Raw genomic sequence first — 27,329 nt, forward strand, 5'->3', positions numbered from 1 at the left:
GCTTAAAGAAAGGCAGGCACTATCACTCCATACAACGTTCTTTGCTGAGGTGGAATCCTAGATGCTGTCTGGTGGATTACACACTGGGGAGACTTCCTCCAGGAAACCCAGCCTGAGCTCAGTTCTTGCTCATTGACTGAAGAAGGAACATACTGTCACCTCATGTCCCCTGGGGGTGACTGACTGCCTGTGAATGCAACCTGACTGCAGACAGGGTTTGTTGGTTAAGGAGAGAGAGAGAGGAAGGAAGAACTTGAAAAGCACGTCTGGGAAGAGAAGGCGAGACCTACCCCAGCACAGGATCCCGCCGGTAGTCAGGAGGACAGGGCGTATCGATGCACTGGTAGCTTCCTCTCACGTTGAAGCACACGCGATTCGGCCCGCAGCGCACGTTCTGCTCCAGACACTCGTCAACATCTACAACAGCCCAAGGAACATGCAGCATCAGCACTTCGGCTCAGAAAAGGCCAGTCAGGGCAGGTGTGACTGGAGGGTGGCAGCTAGGTTTCTCCGCTCCCTGAATTGAACGCGGCCGTTCTACCTGAGCCTCTCCAATCATACATGGGGGTCTTGATCCCTGGGGTGCTATTCCCCAGACTGCTCTGAAGATAAGGTTTTTTTTTTAAACACATGTGAAAAGACTAAATTAAAAAATTATGAAAAATAAGTTATGAAAATAGAAGGGAAGCTATTAAGAATGCTAATGGTTTTTATAATTGGAAAATAAGAGTGCATTTGGGTTTTGTAAAGCAAATAATACTTCAAATTCACAAAAACAAGCTAACAACTTAAAGGACATCTGTGAACCTTTCCATAGAGCAGAGAATCTCTTTAAAATGTGAGTGATCCTTCCATAGGATTTTGTTTTAGAAGTTCAAATTGTTGAGTGGGAAGTAGGGTAGTGAAAATTTAAAAAGTTATAAATTCAGGGGAGCTACAGGTCAGCTAGATCTTGTGGAAAAAATAAAGGGGAAAAAAACACACAGGATCAGAGATCCAAGTCTGATGAGTCCATCCTCACTTGTCGTGGGTGGAATCCTCTCCCAGGGTAAGGGCTCTCCCTAGGATATTGAGGAAACACGCAAATGAGATGCTCTTTGTTTTCCACAAAGATGTTAAATAAAAAAACACTCTTAAGAAGCATCAAGATGAGGCTCAAAAGCAGCTTTCTGAAAATGAACGTTTTTAAGCCATGATTCTTCACCTGAGGTCCATGTTTAAGCATCAAGGTATCTGTGAGTAAAAGTGCTTGTGTGTGTGTGTGTTTGCGCGAGACAAAGCAGGATTGAGATCGATGGATCAGTTTTCTGGAAAGAGTGTCCACAGAGTTTAACACAATTTTAAGAGATTTTGAGACCCCAGAGGTAAGAATCGCATTTTACAGCAATAGTTTCAAACACTGATACCTGTACTTCTCTGGTGGCGCATGAAAGCGTCCCAGCAGTATGAGAGCAGACAAGTACTTCAGGGAATCAATTTCCAGCCAGATTTGCATTTTCCATAAGTTCTCCTTTCTAAAATCAGTCTGCTTGAGAATTTCCTATGGCCTGGAGTTCTCCTTTCTCAAATTCTTCTTCTGCTTTACAAAGAAAGGTTTCCCCGAATCCCCAGTCTCTATGCTGCAGGGTGCAAAATGCTTCCAGGCATGTGGGAACGGTGAGCGTACTGGTGGTATATATTGGTCGGGGCAGGCTGTAGTTCATCACAGCTACAAACCAACAGTCAGGACCTCTCCATTTTAAATTAGATTTCATAAGTGAGCTGGCTGTCATAGGGGCACCTACTAACACTTTTACTTGAACAGAAAAATGACCTTAGACTTTTCTGACAGTCAATCTGGTTGGTTGAACAATGAGTGCAGACTTGGTCATCCTCCATTAACTGAGTTCAGTCTGCACTTCCAAAGTTTTGATGAATGTATATTTAAAACACATGAACACCAAATAACAATGCCAGCATTCATATCCTTTGTAACTATTTAAACACGGTAAGTTGCTTTTTTACAACTACGAGTTAAGTATAAGGTTTTTAAGTTTCTTTTTGGAGTAGGCAAACAAAATATGAAGACTATTTTGGAAAAAGTTTAAGCCAATTGGTGACATAAAGACACTTGTAACACTTTCTTTAGTATTTGAATAAATATACATCCTCATGTACAGGAGGGAACAGTTACAATTAATCGGACCCAAATTGGCTTTCTGCAAAGGTAGGTGCTAAAGGTCAAATGTACTTCTATTATGGAACTGGTGCCATGACCCGTGGGTATGTGTAACCATTACGTCACTTCACCGTAGTAAGTGACTTGGTATCTGCAGGAAGGTATTTGGTCTTTGGTTAAAGTTGTAAAGTCCTTTCCTGAACTTGTAAATAGCTTGGAATATTGTTATAAAAAAAAAGAGAAAGGAGAAAAGACATTCCAAGAGATGCTGTATTAATCATGGAGGATAACTATTAAATTTCTAAATTATTTACCATTTGCATTTCTGTCTCAAAAATGAGCATTTTAGATTTGGTTCCAAATAGATTCTGTTTTCTAAGGAAAATAACAATGTAATTATTTTAAACTTAACAGTCTGTACAAGTCAAAAGATACTGAGCTAGAATGATACGGAGTAAATCACCTACCTGACTTTAATGACATATGTGCTTTCTATTACTCAACTTATATTAGGACTACTCTTCCTCTAGGAATGGGACAGGGTGAACCATGTTTTAATTCTGTTAAATCTGGTGTCTGCAAACCAGTTTCTAATTATGATCTTAACTGTTAGAAGTGCTCTATCTCCTTGACAAAGTAAGATTGTCCCAGAATGAAATGAAAAAAAGCCCTTTAGGAAAATGTAAAAGAAATTCAATTAACCTTATCTTTTCTCTCATTAAGAAAAGTATTCCCGTCACATCCTTACTCCAAATTTCTTTTTCCCTCTAACTTTTTAAGTGAACTCATGCAGAAACATGGAGCCTAGTGGAGCTGCTAGGGTCTATGAAAATGGGGGCTTGGAGGCCAGAATCTGGACACATGTCTGCATAATAAGGGCAGCTACCTTATTATGGATGTTTACTGGCTGATTGTGAATCTATGAGGAAATATCAGATGCAAAGTGTTTGTCTCCAGCTCTATAATAATGTACACTACTCCCCCCCCCCCCCAAAGAGCCTTCATTAAAGCATTGGAGCTTTGGGGAAGGTAGCTTTGGGGAAGGTAGCTCTCCCTTGTATTCTATTCCTATCTCCTCAGGATTAGGCATCCTGGAGGCATTCATTCTACTCACTCATTTTTAAAAAAGAAGCCAGTAACGGAGAAACCAGGCTGTCTTCTGTTACCTGACAATGCGATGATGGCTGGTTTTTATAAAATATTACAAAATTATGATTAAAAATTAAAGTATAGGCATTTCATCACATAAGTATGTGGCTACAAGAAAAGAATACCAAGATGAGCTGAAAAACTGTCATATTAATAACTTCAGAACCATATGAACGCATTTAACCAAGTGCTTTTGGAGACATTAAAGTAATTTAGGATAAAGATACTTGAAACATTTGTCTTAGAGAAAGTAGAGAGTAATTCAGATTCTTGATAAACATTATGAATTACTTATTAAAACCTTGGATTAGAACACTCATTTCAAAGGCAAGCCAACACATATTTTTACATTTTTAGAATTAGATTAGTGGTGCTTAAAATTAGCATAACGACTTTTTAGTTTGTCTTCTCTGGTTCTGGAGAAAATTATGATCATTTCTATTTTTTTTTTTCATTTTGCGGTCTGGTGACGTTCTTCTTTAAAAGACATTCTATTTACTTTTATTTTTTAACACCTTGATTGTGGTATGGTTCCTGTAAAGTAAACTACACATATTTCAAGTATACAGTTTGATGAATTTTGATTGATAGATGTATACATACCAATGAAACCACTACCACAATCAAGATAGCTAACACTTCCATCACTGGGTATTGAACCCAGGACCTCTTACATGCTAAACGTGTGCTCTCCCACTAAGCCAGAACCTCCCCACCAACTTCCATTTTTGACTAGTTGCTGTCCTTGTTCAATGTTAAATTCACTTTAATTTCCTTTTTATTGTTAACATTTCTATCTGTAATGTATAAAGCTTCAAAAATTATCTCTGAATGAAAAGTAGTCTTGTGCCCCACATAAATGCCTCAGACACTGTCTAACGCTATAGACTCCAAGTGATTCTTTATAATTGTTTTCTCTCACCTTTTTTCTTAAGCCACAAAAATACTTAACTAATTTAAATTGCAAACATTTCAAATGACATCTGTTTCTTATCTGTGCACATTATTTTTCACTCTGAAGCACAAGTGAAAGTTGAAAAATATTTTGAACAGAATGAGTGACAAGGGCAACTAAAAAACAAACTGGCATAATTTAGAGAAGAAGGAAAAATTCTCTGAGAATAGGACATAAATATAACCCTTAAAAATCTGGCTAAGGGGTTTGTCGCCTGGTTGGTTATTTTGAATGCATCAGTACCTACCTCCTTCCTTCCTTGGTACCTATGAGGAGTGTAATGTTAGTGATGGGCACTGCTACCCCTTCAGGATTCTTGGGGGTGCAGAGCTGGGGAAAGTTATAAAATATGGACAATGTAAATGTTCTCATTTCCTCCTGCTGCCACAGTACGATGGCCCTGGTGTTCACAACATCATAGCAGAGACAAAGGACCATTGTAGACATTATGAGATCTGTGATCAAGTCCTACCCTTGCTTTTGATGGTTTTAGGACATTGAGGCTCACATCACTGAGAATTAGTTTTAACATCTGTAGAATGGGTCCGTTATTGCTCTGGACAAAACTATACTGCTTAAAATGAAATAATAGTTGTTTTGGAAAAATATAAGATTATAATGTAAATGGTGAGAGAAGCAAGATGGCGGAGTAGAAGGACGCTTGTAGCTCACCCTCTCCCACAAACACACCAAGACCCACATCTACGGACCTACTCAGCCAACCAGAGCACCTGCCGAACTCCGACAGAACACCGCCCTCTTCAAAAGACAAGACACCAAAAACCTGGTAGGAGAAAAGGAAAGAAGAAAGAAGAAAAAGCAAAACAGTGCGGAACCGATCCCACGGGGAGGGAGCTGCAAGGGAGGACTGGTGCTCGTTCTCTGGGTCTCCCCCCTCCAAAGGAGAGGCCAGCGGGATAGAGGGGAGAGACTCCGAGGCTCAGATCTCCCCTGAGCACCCCTTGACTAACAGAACTGAGTTAAACAGGCACAAAGGGTCCCCACGGCACCCAGCCCAAGACGCGAGCCGGCAGCTGGGGCCGGGCCAGGCCGCCCGAAGCCGGGCGGAGGATGGGGGCTGCTGCACTGAGGCCGCCCCCGGGGGACTGCAGGGGTCTGCGCGCCATGGCTGGGAGGGGATATAGAGCAGAACCACCTCAGTCCCCCCATAGATTGTGAAAAAAAGCAAAGCAACACGGCTGGTGTGCCCTGGGGGGAGGGGTGCCGTAGCCTTTGTCTCCTCAGACCTGCGCGGCCATTACTGGTGCTTCTTGTGAGAAGAGAGGCGGGACGCAGCCACAGCCGCCATCTCCTCCTGTGTGCAGGGCCCGGACGGGGCTGAGCCCTGAATCCACACCGGGGACTCCGCAACCTCCTAGGCAGGACCGAGACTTGTTCACAGCCCGAGGCAGGTAGGGTCTTTCTGGCCTGGTGCCTCAGAAAACTCACACCACCAAGACAAACAAGGAGCTGAGGTTTGGCACAGAGCAGGCGTGGGGCTGTTCCATGGTCTTCCCAGAGCCTGCCTACAGGGCGCCAACCCGAGGCTGAGCGGTCAGCTGCACAGAGCAGCGGAGCGACCAGCACCAGGAGAGGGAGGGCTGCCACCCGCTTTCCTGGCAGGAACGCAGCACCTGACCATGGTGCTGGGAGGGAGTGCGATCCGCCCACCTGCCTTCCCCCCTCCCCCACCAGCATCTGACTGCGGCATCAGGAGGGGGAGGGGGAGGGACTCGCCTGCCCACCGGGTAAGAGCTCAGCTCCTGACTCAGTGTTGGGAGGGGGGCACGATCTGCTAGCTAACAGCCACTGGGAGCAGCACAGACGAGGGCGCCAACAGAGGGCCTCTGGAAACAGCAAGCTGAGTTTACAAAACAGGGCAAAGATACAAAGACCTCTCAATAAAATCATTAAGAGCACACCGTCTCCAGGAGAATTAGATAACATACTCTTTAAGCCACAGTGCCAGAGAGGTATGAAGCAATATGAAGAAGCAGAGGAACCACTCCCAATTAAAAGATAAAGAGAAACACCCTGAAAGCATGATCAAGGAAGTAGACATTGATGGCCTACTAGATCAAGATTTCAAAAAAGTGATCCAAGTACTAAAGGAACTGAAAGAAATAGTGTTTAGAAATATAAAATGTCAAAAATGAAATAGAAGCTATAAAGAACCAACTAGAATTATCAACTCATTTGCTGAGATGAGAGCTGACCTACAGGCTGTACAAAGCAGGTAATTCAGAGGGACAAATAAGTGACCTAGAAGACAGGACAACAGAAAGCACCCATCAGAACAGCTAAGAGAAAAACAAAAACAAATGAAAACAACATAAGGGACCTATGGGATAATAGAAAGCGTGCCAATCTACACATAATAGGTGTTTCAGAAGGGGAAGAAAGAACAAAGGGGATTGAAAAGGTATTTGAAGAAATCATGACTGAAAACTTCCCAAACCTAAAGGAATCAGATATCCAAGTACAGGAGGCTCAGAGGGTCCCAAACAGGAAGAACCCAAACAGACTCACACCAAGACATATCATAATCAAGATGGCCAGAGTCAAGGATAAAGAAATGATCCTAAAGGCAGCAAGAGAAAAAACAAAGAGTGAGTTACAAGGGCACCACCATAAGGCTCTCAGCTGATTTCTCTACACAAACACTACAGGCCAGAAGGGAGTGGCAAGATATATTCAAAGTCCTGAATGAAAAAAAGATGCAGCCTAGGATACTCTATCCAGCAAGGCTATCCTTTAGAATAGAAGGAGAGATAAAGAACTTCACAGACAAGCAAAAACTACAAGAGTTTAGCAACACTAAACCCATGCTAAAAGAAATATTGACAGGTCTACTCTAAATACAAAAGAAGCAGGATGCTTACAAAATGAGAACTCTAACTGGAAAGGAGATAACTGCCATGAATTACAAAAAGAATAAACACAAAATTGTAAAAGAAGACATCTAAATCATTAATAGTGGGAGAGGGAACCAAGGAAAGCCACTGTGGAAAACAGTATGGAGATTCCTCAAAGGACTAGGAGTAGACTTACCATATGACCCAGGAATCCCGCTCCTGGGCATATATCCAGAAAGAGCCCTACTTCAAAATGACACCTGTACCCCAATGTTCATAGCTGCATTATTTATAATAGCCAAGACATGGAAACAGCCTAAATGTTCATCAACAGATGACTGAATAAAGATGATGTGGTACATTTATACAATGGAATACTATTCAGCCATAAAAACCAACATAACGCCATTTGCATCAACATGGATTTTCCTGGAGAATGTCATTCTAAGTGAAGTAAGCCAGAAAGAGAAAGAAAAATACCATATGAGATCGCTTATATGAGGAATCTGAAAAAAAAAAAAAACACCAAAACAAAACCATAAATACAAAACAGAAACAAACTCATGGACATAGAATACAAACTTGTGGTTGCCAAGGGGGCGGGGGGGGGGAGGGACAGACTGGGATTTTAAAATGTAGAATAGATAAACAAGATTATACTGTATAGCACAGAGAAACATATACGAGATCTTGTAGCTCATAGTGAAAAAAAAAATGTGACAATGAATATATACATGTTCATGTATGACTGAAGGGTTGTGCTCTACACTGGAATTTGACACAACATTGTAGAATGACTTACTTAATAAAAAATGTAAAAAAATTATAATGTAAACGTATTATTCAAAAGTACTTCAAAATTTAGTAGAATGTTCCTCATAGGGCAAGTTCTTAAATGTTTGGTGAGTGAGGGCTGGGAGTTTATTTATTGAGTTCAAGTTCCTGCTCCAGGCGATCAATGGGGGGGGGGGGCCCTCGGAGTGGATGAGTGGATTGGTTAGGGGTGGGGAGGCTCATGGTGAAGCCATTGTCCATCTTGGTCTTGCCTCCCAGAACACATTTCCATGACCTGCTTCCTAGCAAATCTTTTGTGAATCTTACAGAAAGGGAAAATTCAATCTAAATTCAACTGCAATAAAGCAGCCTTTTGGAGATTTGCTATACTTTAGAAAAGGACAGAATTTGTACCTTGCAGAAATTAATAAAATTCAGAGGCTTATTAAGACCTACATAATACTCATAGAGTTTGTCCACAAAATTGAGGGCATTTCTTAGAAGTTTTAAAGATTTACACAAGTTCATGTTTCTCTTTAAGTACACACTGCAATACACTACACCTCATATAAGTGCAATGCTCCTTTCACATTTTTCTGTAAAAGGGTACTATTGAGATTGATAATTTTCCTCTTCCTACCATCACTACCCATTGTCTAAAACTCTGTTGTAAGACCTGCAGCCTTGGAGGTTGATCGTGCACTTACTTGCATGTCTGTCTCTGCTAGACTCTAAGATCATAAAGGGAAGAGAGTGTACGTTATTCACCTGTTTTAACCTTTTGCATCCTGCAGTGTTAACACATGATTAATACTCATGCTTTGACTCAAAGAATAGATTAATCATCACTGATCACTAAGACAGAGTCTAAAATAATGTCTAACACTGAGGTACACTGACTGAGCACTCTTCCTATTTCTCCTTCCTTTCTAGATGAACTGTGAAAACATGTTTGAAGAGGTCTATTCCTACTTATTTTTATTTATTTATTTTGTTATTTTGGGGAGAGGTAACTAGGTTTATTTATTAATTTGTTTTTAGTGGAGGTACTGGGGGTTGAACCCAGGACCTCATGCGTGCTTAAGCACGTGCTCTCCCACTGGGCTGTACCCTCCCTTCACTTAGTTTTAAATGTAATGACATGAACTGGCTCAGGCTTTCCTGCTCCTTCTAGTAAGACCATACCAAAAATGCTTCTTAACTCTTCTTTTGCTTAATTGGTTTCTCTTGCTTTTCCTACTTACAGAAGCAATGTTTACAGGTAAGTATGACCCACGGAATGTGAAAGGAAAGAAAGCAACTAGAAGAATAATTATTCAAAAAAATAATACAGTGAATTTCTCACACTGTCCTATGTGGGTTTTTAAGTCAATGAATGTCCCAACGTTTTCTTACCTTGACATGTCTTTCCATTGAGCATGAGTTGGTAACCAGGCGGGCAGATACACTGATAGCTTCCGAAGGTATTTTTACACTCGTGCTGGCAGATGTCTCTCTTTTCACATTCATCAATATCTGTGCAGAAGGAAAGCAGAGTGTATAACTATGCCAAACAGAAGCGAAACTGACAGAACCAGCTATAAACAAGTTGCCTGACATACAACAGTAAACTTCTTGGGGATTTTACACTCATGTTTTAAAAAAATGCTCAGGAGCTGTTTTATATCAGGATCTGTTTTTAGTGGAGTCCCACATAAACTGTCCTATGTTATAAAATATGAACATCTCTTCTGTATATAGGTATCTGTGAGCTGAAGACCCAAAATGGCCAATTTCTGTATTAGTTGAGCAAGATCGGAATGACAGATGAAACAGGCCAGTTAAGATTCTAAATCACCAAAGTACTAAGCACTTGACAAAATAGTAGAATTTACCTAAAAAACAAAGTTTCTATTTGAGATTTATTGGAAAAAGAAATATTAGTTTCTATTTTATTTAAATTTTAGCTGCCCCCATCTCTCCAATAGCCATGCATAGCTTTCCCACACACAGATACCAAGTGGGGGTGGTTTTTATCTTTGCGATATGAATAGTCATCAAACTTCACAAGTGCAATACTAATGGTGACTACATACACACAGGGGCTATGTGACCTTGGGCCAGACACTTAGTGTCTCAAGATCTCAGTTGATTCTTCTGCCAAAAGGAGTTATTGATAGACTCTCCCTCACAGCTTTGTTGGAAGGTTCAAGTCAGGTAATATAGGAGAAAACATTTTATAAACAGCTAGCTATCTGCTACAATTAAACAAAACTAAGAAAACAGCAATAAAAAGGAGAGCGGGAACAGTTAAAAATTAATTGATACTTGATCAGGGGGACTTGAGAGGTCTCAGATTTCTTGTCCCAATAGCTTGGCTTTGACTAATATTAAAATCTGCCAACCAGTGGAAGGAGGAAGAGGAGAATGGGTATGACACGGGAGCAGGAGTGCTGTGGGCTGGAAGTAAAGAGAAGACAAACTGAAAACTGGGAGACAACGCAGAGCAAAGCTCCCTGTCCACTCTGCATATGTTGCATGTGCTCAGAATATAATTGCAATGATTCAAAATCTGTTAATCACAAACACTCATCAAAAATTTACTATTGTTTTTGCCCCATTTTCAGTAACCAAAGCATTCATCCCAGAATTCGGGTGAGTTATTTTTACTTTTTCTCTATTATCCGCTTTAACCAGAGGAAATAATAATATAATAACAGAAATGTAAATGATGTTGAATTCCAAGTAGTCAACGCTGCACGTTCCAGAGTATGAATTTTAAAGTGTCCCCAAGGGTGATTTCTGTGTCCGGGAGCAATGCAACATTCCCTTTTCCTGTGAGGCTTTGGAATTCCCTAAAAAGTGAAATTTTAGCCCAAGTCTCACAAGATTTCATAGTGTTAATTTGAATCTTTTGTAAGTTATTCATTCCAGATGGTTAATTAAAGGCATTTGGTGTTTATTGCAAGTTGCTCATTCTGTAATTCCAAAGCTGTCTGCAGTCTTAGTGTAAATTTCTTTATTAGTACCAAACACCATAAACTACCATATTTTAAGAAATATTTCTAAACATCTAAGCCTATTAATTGCCCCCAATAAAACTCAAATATCCAGTAATAGGCTAGTTATAAAGTTTACTTTAGATTGTCTTCAATATTGGTCCTCATTCTGAAATAGTAGCTGCCTCACACTGCAGATGGTTTGGGGAAAGTAATTCATATAAACATATTAGTATAATAGAAACAAAAGACACAGAAAGCATAAGACTACTATGATGAAACTACAGGGCATAGACAGTGATAAAGAAACGGAGAACTGATTATCAATCAGGGACACTTCCTTAAAATGACTTGGACCTTCCTTCAGATGATTTAGAAGACGTCAACTAAATGGTATATGGTGTGAGGAATGTAGTTTCATTCATTTATCATAGCATAAAGATTTCTGGTGCATGAAAATAAAGGCAGAAGAGAAGAAGATGAGGGCAGGGACTCAGATGTTAATAGAAGATGAAAACCCTTTCGTGGGAATGACTATTTGGAAGAAACTGAAGGACAAAATGTCAGATGTTAATTCCATCAATAAAAGAATAGTGGAAAGAGGTAACAACTGTGGGCACAAAAAATTACCAATGGAAAAAACCAGTAAGAATGGTTTGGAGCAGGCTGAGAGTGATGTTTGATATACTCCAAGGATAGTGAAGTCCAGAGGTTTAGTAATTAAGTCGTATTTGACCGTATGGGACAAAATGCAGAGAGCTGTTAACAAATCCATTAATGCTTGAAGTTCAAGGAGCAAAAGCAACTAGCGCTGTCTACAGTTCTAGGAAGCTGATCACGGAGAGGATTCCATATGCATCATATTAAGCTTCAGGTACGTCAAGACATTTAACAGAAAAGGTCTGGGAACATAAGGACCTAAAGAACAAAGGTTAAAGTGTAAGGATCCAGAAGGTTTGAGGGTCCGGCTAAGTAGAGGTGATACAAGAAGCTGGGTCCACCTAAGCATGACTGAGAAAGCACGTGTAAAAAGATGATGCGGGGGGGAGGGCTTGGAGAAGGGCAGAAAAAGAGATGATGACAGTTGAACGTCAAATTGAAGGAAAATTGAAGGTATTTTTTTAAGGATGGTATTGGGGATTGAACCCAGGATCTCGTGCATATTAAGCATGTACTCTACCGCCAAGCTATTTCCTTTCCTCCAGAAGGCATTTAAAAAAAATGTTTAAAAGAGCATATCTGGGAGAGAATAAGCAAAGCATAGAATACTTAGGAAAAATGCAAGAACATGAGGTTGGGATAGGGGTCTTCAAATTTAAACAATTTCTTCCTCCCTTCTTGCCTCCCTCCTCGCTGTCTCATTTCTTCTAACCAATTGTGGGGCTAGTCCTCGTTTGCTTATTCCCCTTGGTGCGTAGCTCAGTGACATACAAACTGGATACTCACAGGAAATGGAATTAAATGAATGACAGATGATCATGCCTGCAACTCAACTGAAAACAAGGTCTCAGTCCTTGAGCTGGAAATTACACTTCACTTTTGCAAACAAATTAAGTTACAGATTTGTGAGTTTAGATAAAGATACTGAAAGCATGTATTTTAGAACAATGGAAACAAGTTAATTTGGATCCAGCTCACATCTTTTCAGTGGCTTACATATATACAAGATAATCCAATGGAGAAGGTCCACAGGGACTGTGGGACAATAGTCACAGGCACTGTTGGTTGTCATACAGAACAAGCAACAAACACTTTAAAACCACTGCTACAGCATCCATCAGATAAAGCAATAATGACAGTATATATTATGGGCCATATGCATATTCTCATTTTAAAAAACTACCTTCTGGATGCCACTGAATTTTATTTCTCTATGGCATTAAATTTAGTCCCACTTACAGGGCGATCGAAAAAGAGAAACTGCCAATATAGAATATTATATTGGCAGAATGCCCACATACAAATATATCATTTATTTGATAAAATCCATAATAGTTTTTAGGTGCCAGAGTCAATGTCTTAAAACTCTGAGCCATGCCAGACTTGAGGACAGACTGTGGTTCACTGCACCCAGATGCTCACAGGTGCCGTACATACGCTTAGACCCTGGTCCATAAGTGAGCCCGCAGACGGGAAATGTGGTACCGCTGACATTTACCTACACATGTGTCATGGGTTGCCTCAGAGCCTTCAGGGCAAGTTTTCCTAACAGTCCTTCTAGTCCTGGAGAGAGATGTTCTGCGGTTTCTATACTCTGAGTAGGAGCTGTAGAGATGTGAGTACTGCCTGTAATGCGGCCGAGGTTGATAGCTGTTCCTCACGGGGGAGAACCGGGCAGGGTTAGAGCTACTGTACTGAGTGCCGTGATTTGGCAGCCTCTCCAGTCCAGCGCAAGATTTCCCGTCCCCTAATAAATGCTGTGCTGGTGGACAGGTACACTCGAAGCTGCCAGGGGTGTTGGAGCACTGATACGCACAAGGCTTAGGCACTTGTTCACATTCATTAATGTCTGCTCGTGTGCCATGATACATAAAAAAGAGAAAAAAAAAAAAACACATACACACACACACAGAAAACACAGGGATAAAGAATCAGTCTGTGGAACAAACTGAAGACATTATGTTACCCTCCCAAGTCACTTTCTCAACTGTTCTGAACTTTTGAGAAAGCGTTCATCACTCAGCTATGAATGTGTAGAAAGACTCTCCCTAAAGGTTGCTTCATACGTACAGTCGAAACATACAGGGCTGTAATGGAAAATGTGGTCTTGAATCCAGAAAAACTGGAGTACAAAGCTAATACAGATCTTAATTTTGTTGGCGGAGGAGAGAATGCAATCCCATCTCTTGTTTGCATTTAATCATAACATTAATCACTAGTACTTCTGATCTTTCATATAATTACAAGTTGTAGCTGTACCAATATTCTTGCATCTGAAAACAGTTTTATTTTCACTTGTCTCTTTTGAATCAATAATTTTAATGAATAACCATGCCAAGTGCACTTTCTTAACAAAAAAATTAAAAAGGAAATGAAGACACAATCATTTCTTAGTAAGATAAACTCAAAAATTTCAAAAATTAAAGTTATTTTCCTTTGTATTTCTAGGTCAACACAGAGTTTGTACTCACAACTCTTCCTGTGCATTGGAAAAGTGAATAAAAACTAGAGATGAAAACCAGATTCTTTACCTCATTACCACAGTGACATGAAAGAAAACATGAATAAGCAGAGTGAAAGTAGTAAATTTTGCTTTAAAAATTATTTCAGTTGGCAAAAGTTAAAGTTCACATTTTCAATCCCTTTCAGGCAATCAATGGCTGATTCACTTCACTGGTTCAGCCCCCAGCCCAGTTCCTGACATTCAGCTTTCATTCAAATTAGTGAACAAATACACACATTTCATTCTGCTAGGTCACTGTAATGACTGATCAAGATGTTAAATTATATATAAATTATGATATCTAAATAGAAGACTAAAATGATAAGCATTTCTGATATTAAAACATTTATATTAAGAGTTTCTAATAATGGTATCACTTTAAACATTTGCTATGTGCAAAGTACTATGCTAGGGACTAAAGACAGATCTATGTCTTTATGGAAGAATTTGCTATAAAGAATTAAATAGACAACCAAGACATCTGATTTTAAAAGTGTAATAGCATGCAAACCAGAAGCCAGTATTTAAAAGCTCACACAGTTTTGTTTTTTTTTTTGCTGCAGGTAAATGTTCTGAGGAGGAATATAACTTTATAGGTCATTTTTTTCATTGTGAATGTATTAATTTAAAAAATATCCTTACTTGCTTACAGATATTTTCTATTGTCTTTACCTGACTTACTTTATATTCAAGTATAAGTAAGATGGAAACAATTAGGGAATTGGGAGAATTAAGTGAGATTCTTGGCAGCAGGCAATGCCAGTATGGTAAGCACTAAATACACAGTACAGTAGTAACTGTCAATTCACTTAAACAGTGTTCACATTTTAATCCCTCATAACTAAACCTTCATAGTCCATACAGGTAAACTTTATAAATAAAATGTTTCTATGCAATCATTTATATCATGTGTACAGAGAGAGAATCAATGAGATAATCTTTTCATAATTGTCATGGCAATTGCATCAGAACTTCCCTTTGATTAACATATAGTGTATAGTAAGCACTCTGTGTGGTTATTATCATCACTTGAAATGTCAGCATAGATTGAACTCAATATGAAGTCTCTAAGAAGTAATTCAAATTGGGTAACGAGTAACTTAAAGCAACTTACAAACCTTCTAATTGTAGCAAGAATGCATTTGAGGGTAGAGTGGTCCTAATCAAGTTGGTAAGGCTGCGTGACTGTGTCAGCAGCTTTATTCCTCAACGAGAGTTCCTGTGGACTTACCCATACAGGGTCTTCCAACTCCTTGAGACCGGTAACCTCTTGGACACACACAGCGATAGCTGCCTCTCGTATTCTCACATATCTGGTTATATCTGCACTGATGGGTCCCATCTTTACACTCATCAATATCTACGGACATGGAGGCAATAAAAAGCAGTAACATTTTCTCTTTCAAAACCTAGTCATCATATTTAAAATAAACATTTTAATTGTTTAGAATGTTGCACTTCTCACCATGTGGTTGGGACCTGGAGTCAGAAAACCTGGGTTCAAGTCCCAGCCCAGGCACTCATTTAACTGGCTCCTTTTCCTCCTCCTGCTTCGTACTATGGAAAGAGTTTTGTTCTAGCTTTTTCCTCCCTCCTCTATATCCCTCCTGCTTTGGCCATCTTTTTTATACCAGTGACTCTAGTGAGCTTGCTGATGTGCATTTAGAGCACATTTAGTATCACATTGTGTCTTACCCATAGTCCCAAATTTCCAGCTCCTAGCTGGTCATCTCCATTGCCATGTTTTACTAGAACTTTAAACTCAGCAAGTCCCAGGTGTCTTATCATTACTCCCTTATTTATAACAACAGACAACCAGGCAGCAAACGTCAGTTATCTTGTACTTATTCCCTCAGTTTCCAAGTAATTATACTTCCTTCTAACAAACCCAGATGGCCCCACACTCCATTTGCACTCAGCTAAATTCTTCCTGTAGCTTCTTAGTCTTTGGATCTTTCAGATGATCTCATTTCTAGTTAATCTTATACATAATGACAGAGTCAATATTCTTAAAAAAACGTACAGTTGCACATAACTTCATATGATGCTCTGAGTTGGCTACTAGTCTTAGGAGTTAAGAAAAATATTTGTCTGTATTAATATTGTTGAAAAGAGTCTTTCAAATCTGATAGTACAACTCTCTACCCCCGCGTTTTTTTTTAAAGCATACTAAACGTCCATGTACCTCCGTCAGTGTCAGGTGCTCAGTACACTGTCATTTAGATCTACCCCCTCCCCTCACTCAGATACTATTTTAAAATAAATCCAAGACATATTGCAAACTTATTAATAAATATTTCAGTATGAAATTCTTAAAATGTCCCATTTTTAAAATGAAAACCTTAAACTCAAATTTCTGTGTCATCTTAAGACTTGTTCAAGGCCAGATGGCTGTCAAGTAGGGAGGACGAATTTTAACCTGTTACCTATCTCGTAGTCCAGCTCTTTCCCCCTCATACGGGGCTTCTTTGCTTTTTCTCCCACCTCCTCTTATTTACATTCCATTCAAGGCTATATTTAAATGTGGTCACATCTATAAAAACTCTGATAGTCACTCTTATTAGGTAAGATCACTCTTTCGAGCACTCTTGTACAATTTTATTTGTTCCTCTTTTATGGTATTTCAACCTGCCTTGTATCTTTTTTTTCTTTCTTTCTTTCTTTCTTTTTTTTTTTTAGTTTTGGTGAGGGGAGTGATCTAGCCCAGTCGACTATAAGGACATGAGAGCAAGAATGCTATCAGTTTTATTTCTGTAAATCATGCAGCTCACAGTTCTGCTAACTATGGCAGACTGGTACCGAAAAGGCACATAAAGGAAAAACCTAGGGAGAAACAGAATTTACTTTATTGCCTGGTCAGTGATTTGCCAGCTAAAGAATATGTAGTTTTAAAATAATTGTATTTTGAACTTTTACTAAAACTCTACAAGCATAATTTTTTAACCCCTCCAATGAAATTCTTAACATCTATGCTAAATTTCACATTAGAAATTATGTGAGATATTACTACTCATGTGGGTATTAAATTATATGAACCACTTGTGTAACTGATGGGAGCTCAAAATGGCCCTAAGTCTTTCTGATGAGCTTTCATTTCCTGGGGGAGCCGTGACCCTGAGATCCCAGAGGTCAACCACAGTAGAAGTTGGGAGCAAAAAAACCTGTGGAAAAAGACAGTTCCTTGTTAGAGTAAATTTCCTCTGATCATTTCAGAATGGATACCTTACTTGGCTTGTTGATGGTAAACGGATCTCAGTCACTGAAACAGCCAGACACTCACCAATGCAGGTTCCATTTTCTGCCTTGGTCATTCCGTTTGGACAAAGGTCAATGCATTTATAGCCACCACGGGTGTTCTTGCAGTGCTGATCTGGCCGGCATACGTTCTGTCTACACTCATTTACATCTTCATAAAAGAATGAAGGTAATGCAGATTGAGAAAGGGAGTTCTTCCACTTTTCCATAAAAATTATACCTTTGGATTTTAAGGATGTTATAAACGAATACAGATGCTGGTTATATAATCATAGTATAAGGTTAAAGGGTTCAAATCCATCAGGGTATGTAACACACTTTATTTTAAAACATAATGATAAAAATGAAAAACAAAATACTATTTCACAGAGCGGGTAGCCATACCAACCACTCCGGCCTCCTAGAAAAATAAAAATTATATGTGTACTATAAATAACTTCATGTATATATATTTTATGATTTTGTGAAAAGATTTGGTAATATACTAGGGGAAATGTTAAAAAAAAAAAGGTCACGTAATTAGAAAATGAAACCTGTAAACTATACTGTTTGCTTCCATGTTGGTTTTGCATGGATCACATCCAGGAAGCTGGCAGGTGTCCTATTTATAAATCCAGCCCAGGACATGGATTAGACACCATTAAGAAGTTACAAAGATGTCACTGCTTTGACTTCAAAGCCCTTTCCTTACCCAGACATTTTCTGCCTTTGAGCTGATACCCAGGTTCACATCCACAGTGAAAACTTCCTATGGCATTGAAACAGCGGTGGTGACAGGGGTTGGATTCCTGACATTCATTAATATCTGTAAAATAAAACATTCATTTCAGGCTACTAGAAAATTTGGGTTAACTTATCCCAAGTGTTTAACATTTTAGTGATCTGTGATCATTATCATGTTTAAGATCTTCCCTAAAATGAATCCAATCCAATTGCTCTCAAGTGACCTGCTTGATAATTGACAGAATTAACTGCTGGAGAAGGTTTCTCTCTGTAACACTGCTCCAAGTAGACGTTCACTGGAGATTCAGAACTCTGTCGATGCAACACTTCTCTGCTTTAAATATTTTACTTACTGTATGCCTCCCACTCCTGTTTATAGGAAATTTCAGCCCTGGAAAGTTGCTGACAGATTGGAGTACTGAAGATGGGGACAGGAGGGAGCTAAGGTCTTCGGCAGTATCTTCTGCAGTTTGACCTTTCCTCCCAATTTTTGCTGCTACTAGCCTGATGCAGGTCTTTATAACCTTGGGCTCAAATGATTGCAGCAGCTTTAGCTTTTCTCCTCATCTGTAGTCACTGTCAAATTAATCTTCGTGAACACCACCTGGGTCATAGCTCAGTAAAAAAAAAAGTGCAGATAGGAACTCCCAAGCTCATATGCACTTGCCTGTGTTTTATACCTTCTCCCCTCTCCTTCCTTCCAGTCCCAGAAGAAGAGATCACTTCTCCCAATAAAGAAAAAGTCCTCTTTGAGCTTTTGATCTCTGCAGCCCGTCTCCTCCTTCCTCGCCAAGATGAGGACTGGTCCAGCGATCACTCCCTCCTCTTAGGTATTTTTAAAGCCCTTCTTCCTTACTGTCATCTTTCCCCTAACTCTGTAGACATAATCGAGTCCTTCCTATCCTAACAAAATCCCTCTCAGAGGTCTACACTCACCTCAGGATCCTGCCACTTCTGTTCTATTCCGACCCTCAAAAGAACAATCACCCTAGTTTAGGTTCTCCATGTTCTCACCTTACATTCCCAGGTTCAAGATTTCCCATGTTGTATTTTGTACTTGTCCTCTATTTCAAATCTTCGAATTTAATCTTTCAAAATTGGTACATTGTTCATACAAATGCACAAACGTGATCATATACTTATGAAAGGTTTTCTTAGAGCAGTTTTTTCTTCTTTTATCTTGGCTTCCCTTATCACTGTTTACCCTTCTTGTCCACCAAAGCCAACCTACATTAACAATCTAGTATAAATAATAGCGTATCTTTTCTATGTACACCTATGTCTCTTTCTAAATATATGGCTCTATTTCCCTTTTCTTTGGTTATTGTTTGTTTTCCACTGACATAATCTTTTCTACACGGGTTACACATACTTTCCTACATCTTACTGTTCTCACTGAACAACACCTCATGGAAATTCCTCCAAGCCAAACAGTTAGGCTTCATTCCAATCTTTATAATGGCAGCACACTGGTTCATGGTAATAAATGTACCACAATTCATTCATTCTTTCTACTAATTGATAGGAATTGGGTTTGTATCCACTGTTTCTTCTTATGGAAAATCCTGGTAAGGAGCTTTATTCATAACTGCTAAAACTTGCAAGTGCCAAGATGTCCTTCAGCAGGTGAATGGATAAGTAAACTGTGGTCCATTTATACAATGGATTATTTTTCAGCACTAAAAAGAAATGAGCTATCAACCCACGAAAAGACATGGAGGAAACTTACATGCATATTACTACGTGAAAGAAGCCAATCTGAAAGGGCCCCATACTGCATACTTCCAACTAGAAAAGCATTCTGGAAGAGGTAAAGATAGAGAGACAATAAAGGGGTCCGTAGTTGCCAGAGGCTGGGGAAGGGAGGGGTGACTAGGTGAAGCACAGAAGAGTCTCAGGGCAGGGACACTGTTCTGTCTGATACTATGATGGAGGATACATGTCGTTATTCAGTGGTCAAAACCTACAGAAGGTGCAACATCCAGAGTGAGTCCTAATGTAAACAGTGGAGTTTGGGTGGTAATGATGTGTCAATGTAGTTTATCCTCCATCAGAAATGTTCCACTCTGGCGCAGGACGCGGACAGTCTGGGAGATGATGCATGAGTTGGGGCAGGGAGAATAGGGGAAATCTCTTTACCTTCTACTCAGATTTCCTGTGAATCTAAAACTGCTCTAAAGATAAAGTCTATTAATAAAGTCCTGCACTAAATATTCAATAGTCTTACATAATGGAGTTTTATGAAACAGATTCTATTACAGTCATGCTGTATGATCGCTCTCAAATATAACAGGCAAGTCTTATTCAAACTTGTTACAAATACTATGTTACAAATACTTAAAACAGCCGCGGAATATTACATCGAAACAACCTACTGAGAAGCTCAATCTACCAGAGTTGACTCTAAATGATTCAAAAAGCAGGGCTTTTAATTCTTAGCATGGTGAAATTAACCAAGGGCTTCCGTCTGCATACCTCGACAACTCAGCCCGTCACTGGTTCTTCGAAAGCCGATTCCGCAGCGGACCACGCAGCGGTAAGACCCGATGGTGTTGTCACAGTCCTGACCAGCGTGGCAGATGTGTCCCCCCAGCGCACACTCGTCAATATCTGCAACAAAGTGAGTCACTCAACTAAGGTGAGCTGAGGAAAAGCAACCCGGGAACTTGCTGTGAAGGGGGGATAAGAAAAGCAAGAAGACACAAGAGCAAGAACGCAGAATTTGGGGGGCGAGTCATTTCAGGTGGGCTAAGTAGCTGCCAGGCTCCCAGCAGCGCAGTGTGGTATCGTCACAGATGGAGCCGTCCATCAGACCACTATAAATTGGGTGGCTTTAAAAAGTTACTTCTCCTTTCTGACATCTCAGCTTCCTGATCTGTAAAATGAGGATGGTAGTATCTGTCTCTTGGCACTGTTGCCGAGAATGGAAGGAAATAGTGTACACAAGGGGCCCAGTGTACACAAGGGGCCCAGTCCACACGAGACATTCCATAAACGTTACTCCTGTGCCTTCCTAGGCCCCCCCACTCCCTCTCTCTCTCTTTTGCATTGAGAAGAGGATCTCTTTGGGCATAGAGGGAGAAATCCTTTCTTCTTTTCAGTCATTTTTAATTTATTTATAAAACTAGACTCTTATACAACTTCTAACTTTGAAGCATACCTAGAATCTGATAGAAAAGTCTTTTTTTTCATGTTTCCAAAGTGCTACCAGGATTGTGTAATTTACTTAAATTCTTTATAACCTCTTTCTTCCTTACTTTTATCCCTGTAGAATGAGTATGGTGGTAAGAGACCTGCCTGCCTCTCTTCATTGTGATGCGGGGATTGAGCGAGTCACTACAGGCGTCCCTGTCCACAGAGGGCCCCAATATGAAGGTTGTGTTTGAGCAGAATTCCCTCCTTTTTCTTTTTTTCAAGCTAATGAAGGTGGAGGCAGAAAGTGGAAGAAAGGAGAGCACTGGTCTACCCTGCTTTTCCTGGGTCAGAGATCACCACTCCCACCGCGTAAGTGTGTTGCTGAGACTCAGCTCTGTGACTACCTTGACAAGTTCTTCCGTCCGCAGCTATGGTGAGGCCTTTCGGGCAGGAGCAATAGTAGGTTCCCACGGCATTGTGACAGACATGGGAGCAGGGATTCCCTGCCGCACACTCGTCTTCATCTGAGAGAAGAAACAAACAAACAAAAAAACCCAATTAGTGTGCAGAACTTCTACTTTCTGGAGGTTATTAAAGATGGTGAAAAGAATTGCTTATAGAGGCCAATGGATGAATCAAATGCAACAGGTAATGTTCCAAGTACCACAAAATGCAAACACTAAATAAAAATTAATTTTGGGTCCACAAATTATCTCTGATAGTGAATAGATGGTTAGAGTAATTCTAAAATAATGATGATATAGCTAAGATACAATGACCATTTATGGTGATCTAAGTGCTTTTTACCTATGTTAACTCATTCCTCACAACATCCCCAGGAGATAGGTTTTTTTTTTTTTTTTAATTGCTATCCTCATTTTGCATGATAAAACTGAGAAACAAAGAGGTTAAATAAATTGCTCAGGGGCACAGGGGTCATTATCGGCAGAGCTGGGATTTGAACCTGGGTGGTGTAGTTTCTAAAGACCATCCTTTTACCACTACACCACATTACACTGCCTACCAGTGAAAGAAAAGCACTGTGTATGCAAACTTGAGCCCCTCCAGCCATTTACTGAGCTGTTTACTTATCTGCGGCTCTCTTGGCTGGCACTTGGATGGGACAGGGAGGTGCAGTCATTAGTCCTCCGCCCGCAGTCCAGCCTTATCCTGTGACTGAGCAATTCTAGGGTTAGTTGACTTAGGTGGAGTTGAATTATTGCTGTTTCACATTCATGGCAATCAAGTGGCCACGGAGTCCAGTGTTTTGTCCCTGTGTTCACTCCGCCCCTGTACTTGATCACGATCCCTGACACACTTGACTGTGACCAAATCGAAGGAGCACGGGCTTTGTGTCCACCTTAAATTCAAATCTAGCTCTGCCACTTGACGGCTGAGTGATCACAGGCACTCAACTTCTTCACCTCTCAAATCCTCACCGGTAAAATGGGACATTCATAGGACTGCTGTGATTATTCAACATCTAGCAAAATGACAGTAAACATCCATTAAATGGTGCCCTTAACATTTTGATAAAAATAAAAATGCATTATTTATTCCTGCACTTACCAGCACAAAAGGGTCCAAAGGAGTCTAAGGAAAACCCAGAGGGGCACTGATTACTGCGTTCTCCTACCGTAGAGAGAAAAGCAAAATTAACAGGCTTGTTAGAACATTAGCACCTTGTTTCTTTCCAGGACCGTCCTCCCTGGGAAGATGGGCCAAAGATGGAACACATGACACAACACATGCAATAGGTGAAAACAAGCAGAATGGAGAACTTTATCCTGTTTCTCAACCAAGAACTCAATGAATCACACAACAGGGCTTGTTGGCAAGCAGCCACTGGAAATGGATTTTCTGTTAAAGTTGTTTATATTAATCAAAGGAAAATTAATTATTCTGTGATTATGAAAAAGGATCCAAATCAGTGTGTATGCCAGGCACAACCACAGGCTAAGTCTGATTCTTCCAGGTGTTTACTGACTCTGCTCTAGAAATGGGAATGCTATTTTGAAGCCACTTAAAGTAATCAATGCCGGGGAAAGACGGAAACTCTAATGAAGAAACCCTCTCGTTTCGTGGGTCTCCTCCACTTGCCACGTGGGGCATCTGGGTCAAAGCCCCCCACGTGGGACCAAGTGTTTTCCTTTTCCATGCAGTCAAAGCAAGAAGAAACAGGCATATTGTTAGAAACAGATTTAAATTAGATGTCAGAAAAAAAACATAATAAGAATAAACAGGTGAGTTAGGGAATCTCTTTCTTAGAAAGTAACTGTCTTGACTGGGGTACGCAGTTCAGTAAATATTTTTCAAACATTATTGAGCTGCAAAAACTTAAACTCATCTTTCAAGTTACCAAAGTAATGTAAGAGAGAGTGTGTGTGTGTGTGTGTGTGTGTGTGTGTGTGTGTGCGCGCGCGCGCGCACCTACCCACCTTAAAAGACAATCCTTAATGTAACAGATTTCTCTTAAGGGAAATTTTATTTAATCCATATTGTATATTCAGTTCATATTCAGTCCTCTTAGAAACTTTCTTAGAATTTCTTTCAGTTTTAAATGCATGAAGCTGTTTATTGTTATTGCTTTATTATGATTTTACCTTTCATAGAGGGAGCCTGGGCCTTCATTAATTTTTCAGATTGATTCTACTTTGGAGAGTCTCTGATTACAATATTATTTAAGCCCTGCTAAGAATATGAAACTTCAAAACTCTTTTATACGTTTACACATTTGGAGGGTGGAAGAAACACTACTCCAATGAAAAACGTTCCATGACCAGAAAGCTAGAGCCCTATTTGCTATTTCGAGGCAATCAAATTGCTTAAGTCCTTGAAGAGAAAGCAGAGGTCCATGATCCACCTCCACCCCAAGTGTAAAAATGAGCCTGAGAGCATCCAAGTCTCCCTGCACCTTCAAGGGAATGGGGACAGGATGGACGGGATAGAAACATCCAGAGCATGTTGCTAAATGACTGCTGAGTGTCAAGATTCCTGTGAGCTTCATGTGCTGTGTTTCATTTAAACCTCAGAAGTCCCCTACTCTCATCATAACCAATTTTCAGATGAGGAATTTGAGACCGAAGTCATGTTAAGCTGACTTAAGTCAAAGAGCTAATATAATCTGGGGCAAGGATTTAGAGGTAAGTCTGTCTGACTTTGAACCACTGAACTCAAGATTACAACTCAGGGGGTGATTGTAATTCATGCTTCATTTTAACTCACTTATTCATACATTCCTTAATCCAGCCAGTATGTTGTATATGGCATCGCATTGGGGATACTGTTGTGGAAAAATGTGTCACACAAACGTAGGTTATTATCTGATAGAAGCTTTAGATTTCTGGTTCTAAATGAGGGACGATATCTTCCATTAGGTGGCACCTGGGAAGTTCTTTGGGAGGTATTTTGGTTGTCATGATGATGACATGATTTAACAGGGAAGCCTACTAAAATTTAGCGAGTGGGACAGACCTTGGGGCAGGTTTTAAATATTCCAGTGTGTGGGATAATGATGCAAGATGAAGATGTGTCCCTTTGCCCTGAGAGATTTTCATGGGACCGAGAAAGCTGTTTGTAATTATCTAAGGCTAGAACCCATCTTCCATGCGGTAAACATTTTTTATGTGATTAAAATATACAGTGACTTTTCCAGGAATGCAACTTTCATATAAATTGATGGTTAAATGTATATTGTTTTTTGCAGAACATTTCCAAGAACTGCTCAATATTTGTTTTTTTAAAAAAATCACAATGGGGCTCTAAATATTGATGCAGCCATATAAATACTTTTCTCTTAACTTCCAGTGCAGTAATGTCTAAAGATTTTCATATTGAAATACATAAAATTGTGTTATATAGTATTTTCCTTTTGTTTAGTCTTTATATTGTAGTTAAAATATGTAATTTTGAATTATGTTGTTATGATTTTCATTTTGACACAGTAGAAGGACAACATAAAATATGTATTTGTGTCATAGTAGTATATAACTGCAGGACTTTGAAAAATATAAAATCTCCTGTAGCTCCGATACTTGGAACAAAGTACAGCCAAGATTTTGATGCTTTTCCTTGTAGTCACTTTTATCAGTATACACTTCAAAAAATTAAGTTAGGCTCCTTTACAGACTAATAATTGCCAAAATCTACCAATCGTAAAATCTCTTGGAGAGCTTATTAAAAATACAGATCCCTTGCTCCTGCCCCAGTCAGAACTGCAAAGGAAGAAGGCTGGGAATATGTTTTTAACCAGTATAAAGGTTTCCTTACAATGACTGATGTGGGCAACCCAGGTTTGGATCACACTGTGTACTACTTTTCAATGATGGTTATGTCATGTACACGCTCCTTTGTCACCTGTTTACAGTTACGTTGTCAATACCTAGAACCATGTCTGGTACACTGCAGGAACTCAACAAATATTTTAAAATAAATAAATAACTAAATATTCCTTTAAAATTACTCTAATGATTATTTAAGAGTCTCTCATCCAGCTGTGCCATCATTTACATATTTATCTCTTACTTTCAGGATATTTATTATTGATCGTTTCTGTGGTTTTCTTAGCACAGACTCCTAGAATGAGATAACTGACAAGATGTGAACATTTGAAGGAGTACTGATTCATACGGCTTTCCAGACATGTTAAATAAACATACAGCCCCTGCCGGCAGAGTAGGAGGGTGTCTGTATCCCTACGCCTCTCCAATACTGAGTGGTTTTTTAAATCTCTGACAATAATAACTAGAAAATGATACCTCATTGTTTTCATTCTGTCATTATTGCTTCCTCCTTTGTGAATTTCCAGCTCACAGACTTCAGGTAATTTGGGGGGGGGGGGGTCTTTGCCTTTTTCGTATTGATTTTTAAGATCCTTGTATATATATTAAGGTTAATCATAGTTATCCATAATAGCAAGGCAAACAGTTTTTCATTGTGTATGTTTATCAATTTTGTTTTTTTCTTCCTATGAAGTTTTAAAAGATTTATTTGTAGTTAAATTTATTTTTTCTTATACCGTTTCTGATATCTTCTTCTAATTTATAAAATATATTTCATAATTGTATTTTAAAAACAAATTCATTTGATTTTAAAGATATAAAATTTTAAAAAAATTATACAGATTTTATATTTGTGAATCGTCTTGATGAATAGTTGCCAAGTGCCTGAGTGTAGATCAGATACAATAGAATCATTCAGGGCCTGTGTTAAAAATACAGACTCCAAGGCCCTACTGTAGACTAGCTAAACCAAAATGTGCTAGAAATTTGAACTTTCATCAAGCTCTCTAGGTGATTCTAACTGCACTGTACCCATGGCTCTAGTCTAGACCCAACAACCAGAAAGAACATGCTGGTTAAGCAACTAAGAATGCAAGTTTGCCCCCTGGTGGCCACTTAAAAGGAAATTGCAGGTACACAATTCTTACAACTCACAGGAACAAGATGAACACCCAATGGGCACATATATTGGATGTAATTCATAAAATCACAGTATCCAATGGTAGTAAGGGGTTTTAAATGTCCTATAGTATGCTTCCTTCTATTGAGGGACCTAAATCCCTTAACAACCCCCTTACAGAAAGCACAAAGACCTTCCAGAAGTTTCAGATTTAGAGGATTTATATGATTGGGTAGAAAGTGTACAAGACTGTTCAAAAGTCATTTAAATTCCTCTAGTCCCAGATGATATAAATTCATTTTTAGCCAAAGCCTTGTGCCAAGTTATCTTTTTTAAAAAATTACATGGAATACTGGAAAAAGTAGAAACAGAGTTAAATTTGAAAAGCAGGTATTATTAAAGAAAAGAAAACGTAACTCTTCATTCCAGTGGCTCTTTTCTTTTGTCCAAGTCACCTGAACATGCATGACAATAGTAAAATGTGGTGGTGGTGGTGACAAGTGGGTGGAGAAGGTGTGGGCTCGGGGCCCCACTGGCTAAGAGGCTTCTCTGTGATTTGCTCAAAAATGTGAACCTGCTCCTACATGACTATGACCTCACAGCTGATGAAGCAGTTCTGACAGCTGCTGGAGAAGAAAACAATCGCATGCACAACTTTTGAAAGCAAGAGTAAACAGTGAAAATGGATTTTTAATGTATATACTAAGCATGATAAAATGATGCTGGGTAAAAATCTCCTTGGCTCTGTGTAAGGAAAGCCAGCACAAAGCAAAACATCCACATT

At 39.5% G+C, this 27,329-nt stretch overlaps 1 protein-coding gene across 1 annotated transcript in view; it reads right to left on the minus strand.

Moving 5' to 3' along the window:
* Positions 1-27,329, minus strand: part of HMCN1 (hemicentin 1) — a 399,750-nt gene that overhangs the window by 2,559 nt on the left and 369,862 nt on the right. Inside the window, 9 exon segments of the mRNA XM_006185542.3 lie at positions 291-417; positions 9,287-9,406; positions 13,028-13,378; positions 15,264-15,392; positions 17,313-17,438; positions 17,979-18,092; positions 20,486-20,620; positions 21,550-21,669; positions 22,715-22,777. Coding sequence (XP_006185604.2) covers positions 291-417; positions 9,287-9,406; positions 13,028-13,378; positions 15,264-15,392; positions 17,313-17,438; positions 17,979-18,092; positions 20,486-20,620; positions 21,550-21,669; positions 22,715-22,777 — 1,285 coding nt within the window.

The sequence above is a fragment of the Camelus ferus genome, chromosome 23 (assembly GCF_009834535.1).
Source record: "Camelus ferus isolate YT-003-E chromosome 23, BCGSAC_Cfer_1.0, whole genome shotgun sequence".
In the NCBI taxonomy this organism is placed as follows: domain Eukaryota; kingdom Metazoa; phylum Chordata; class Mammalia; order Artiodactyla; family Camelidae; genus Camelus; species Camelus ferus.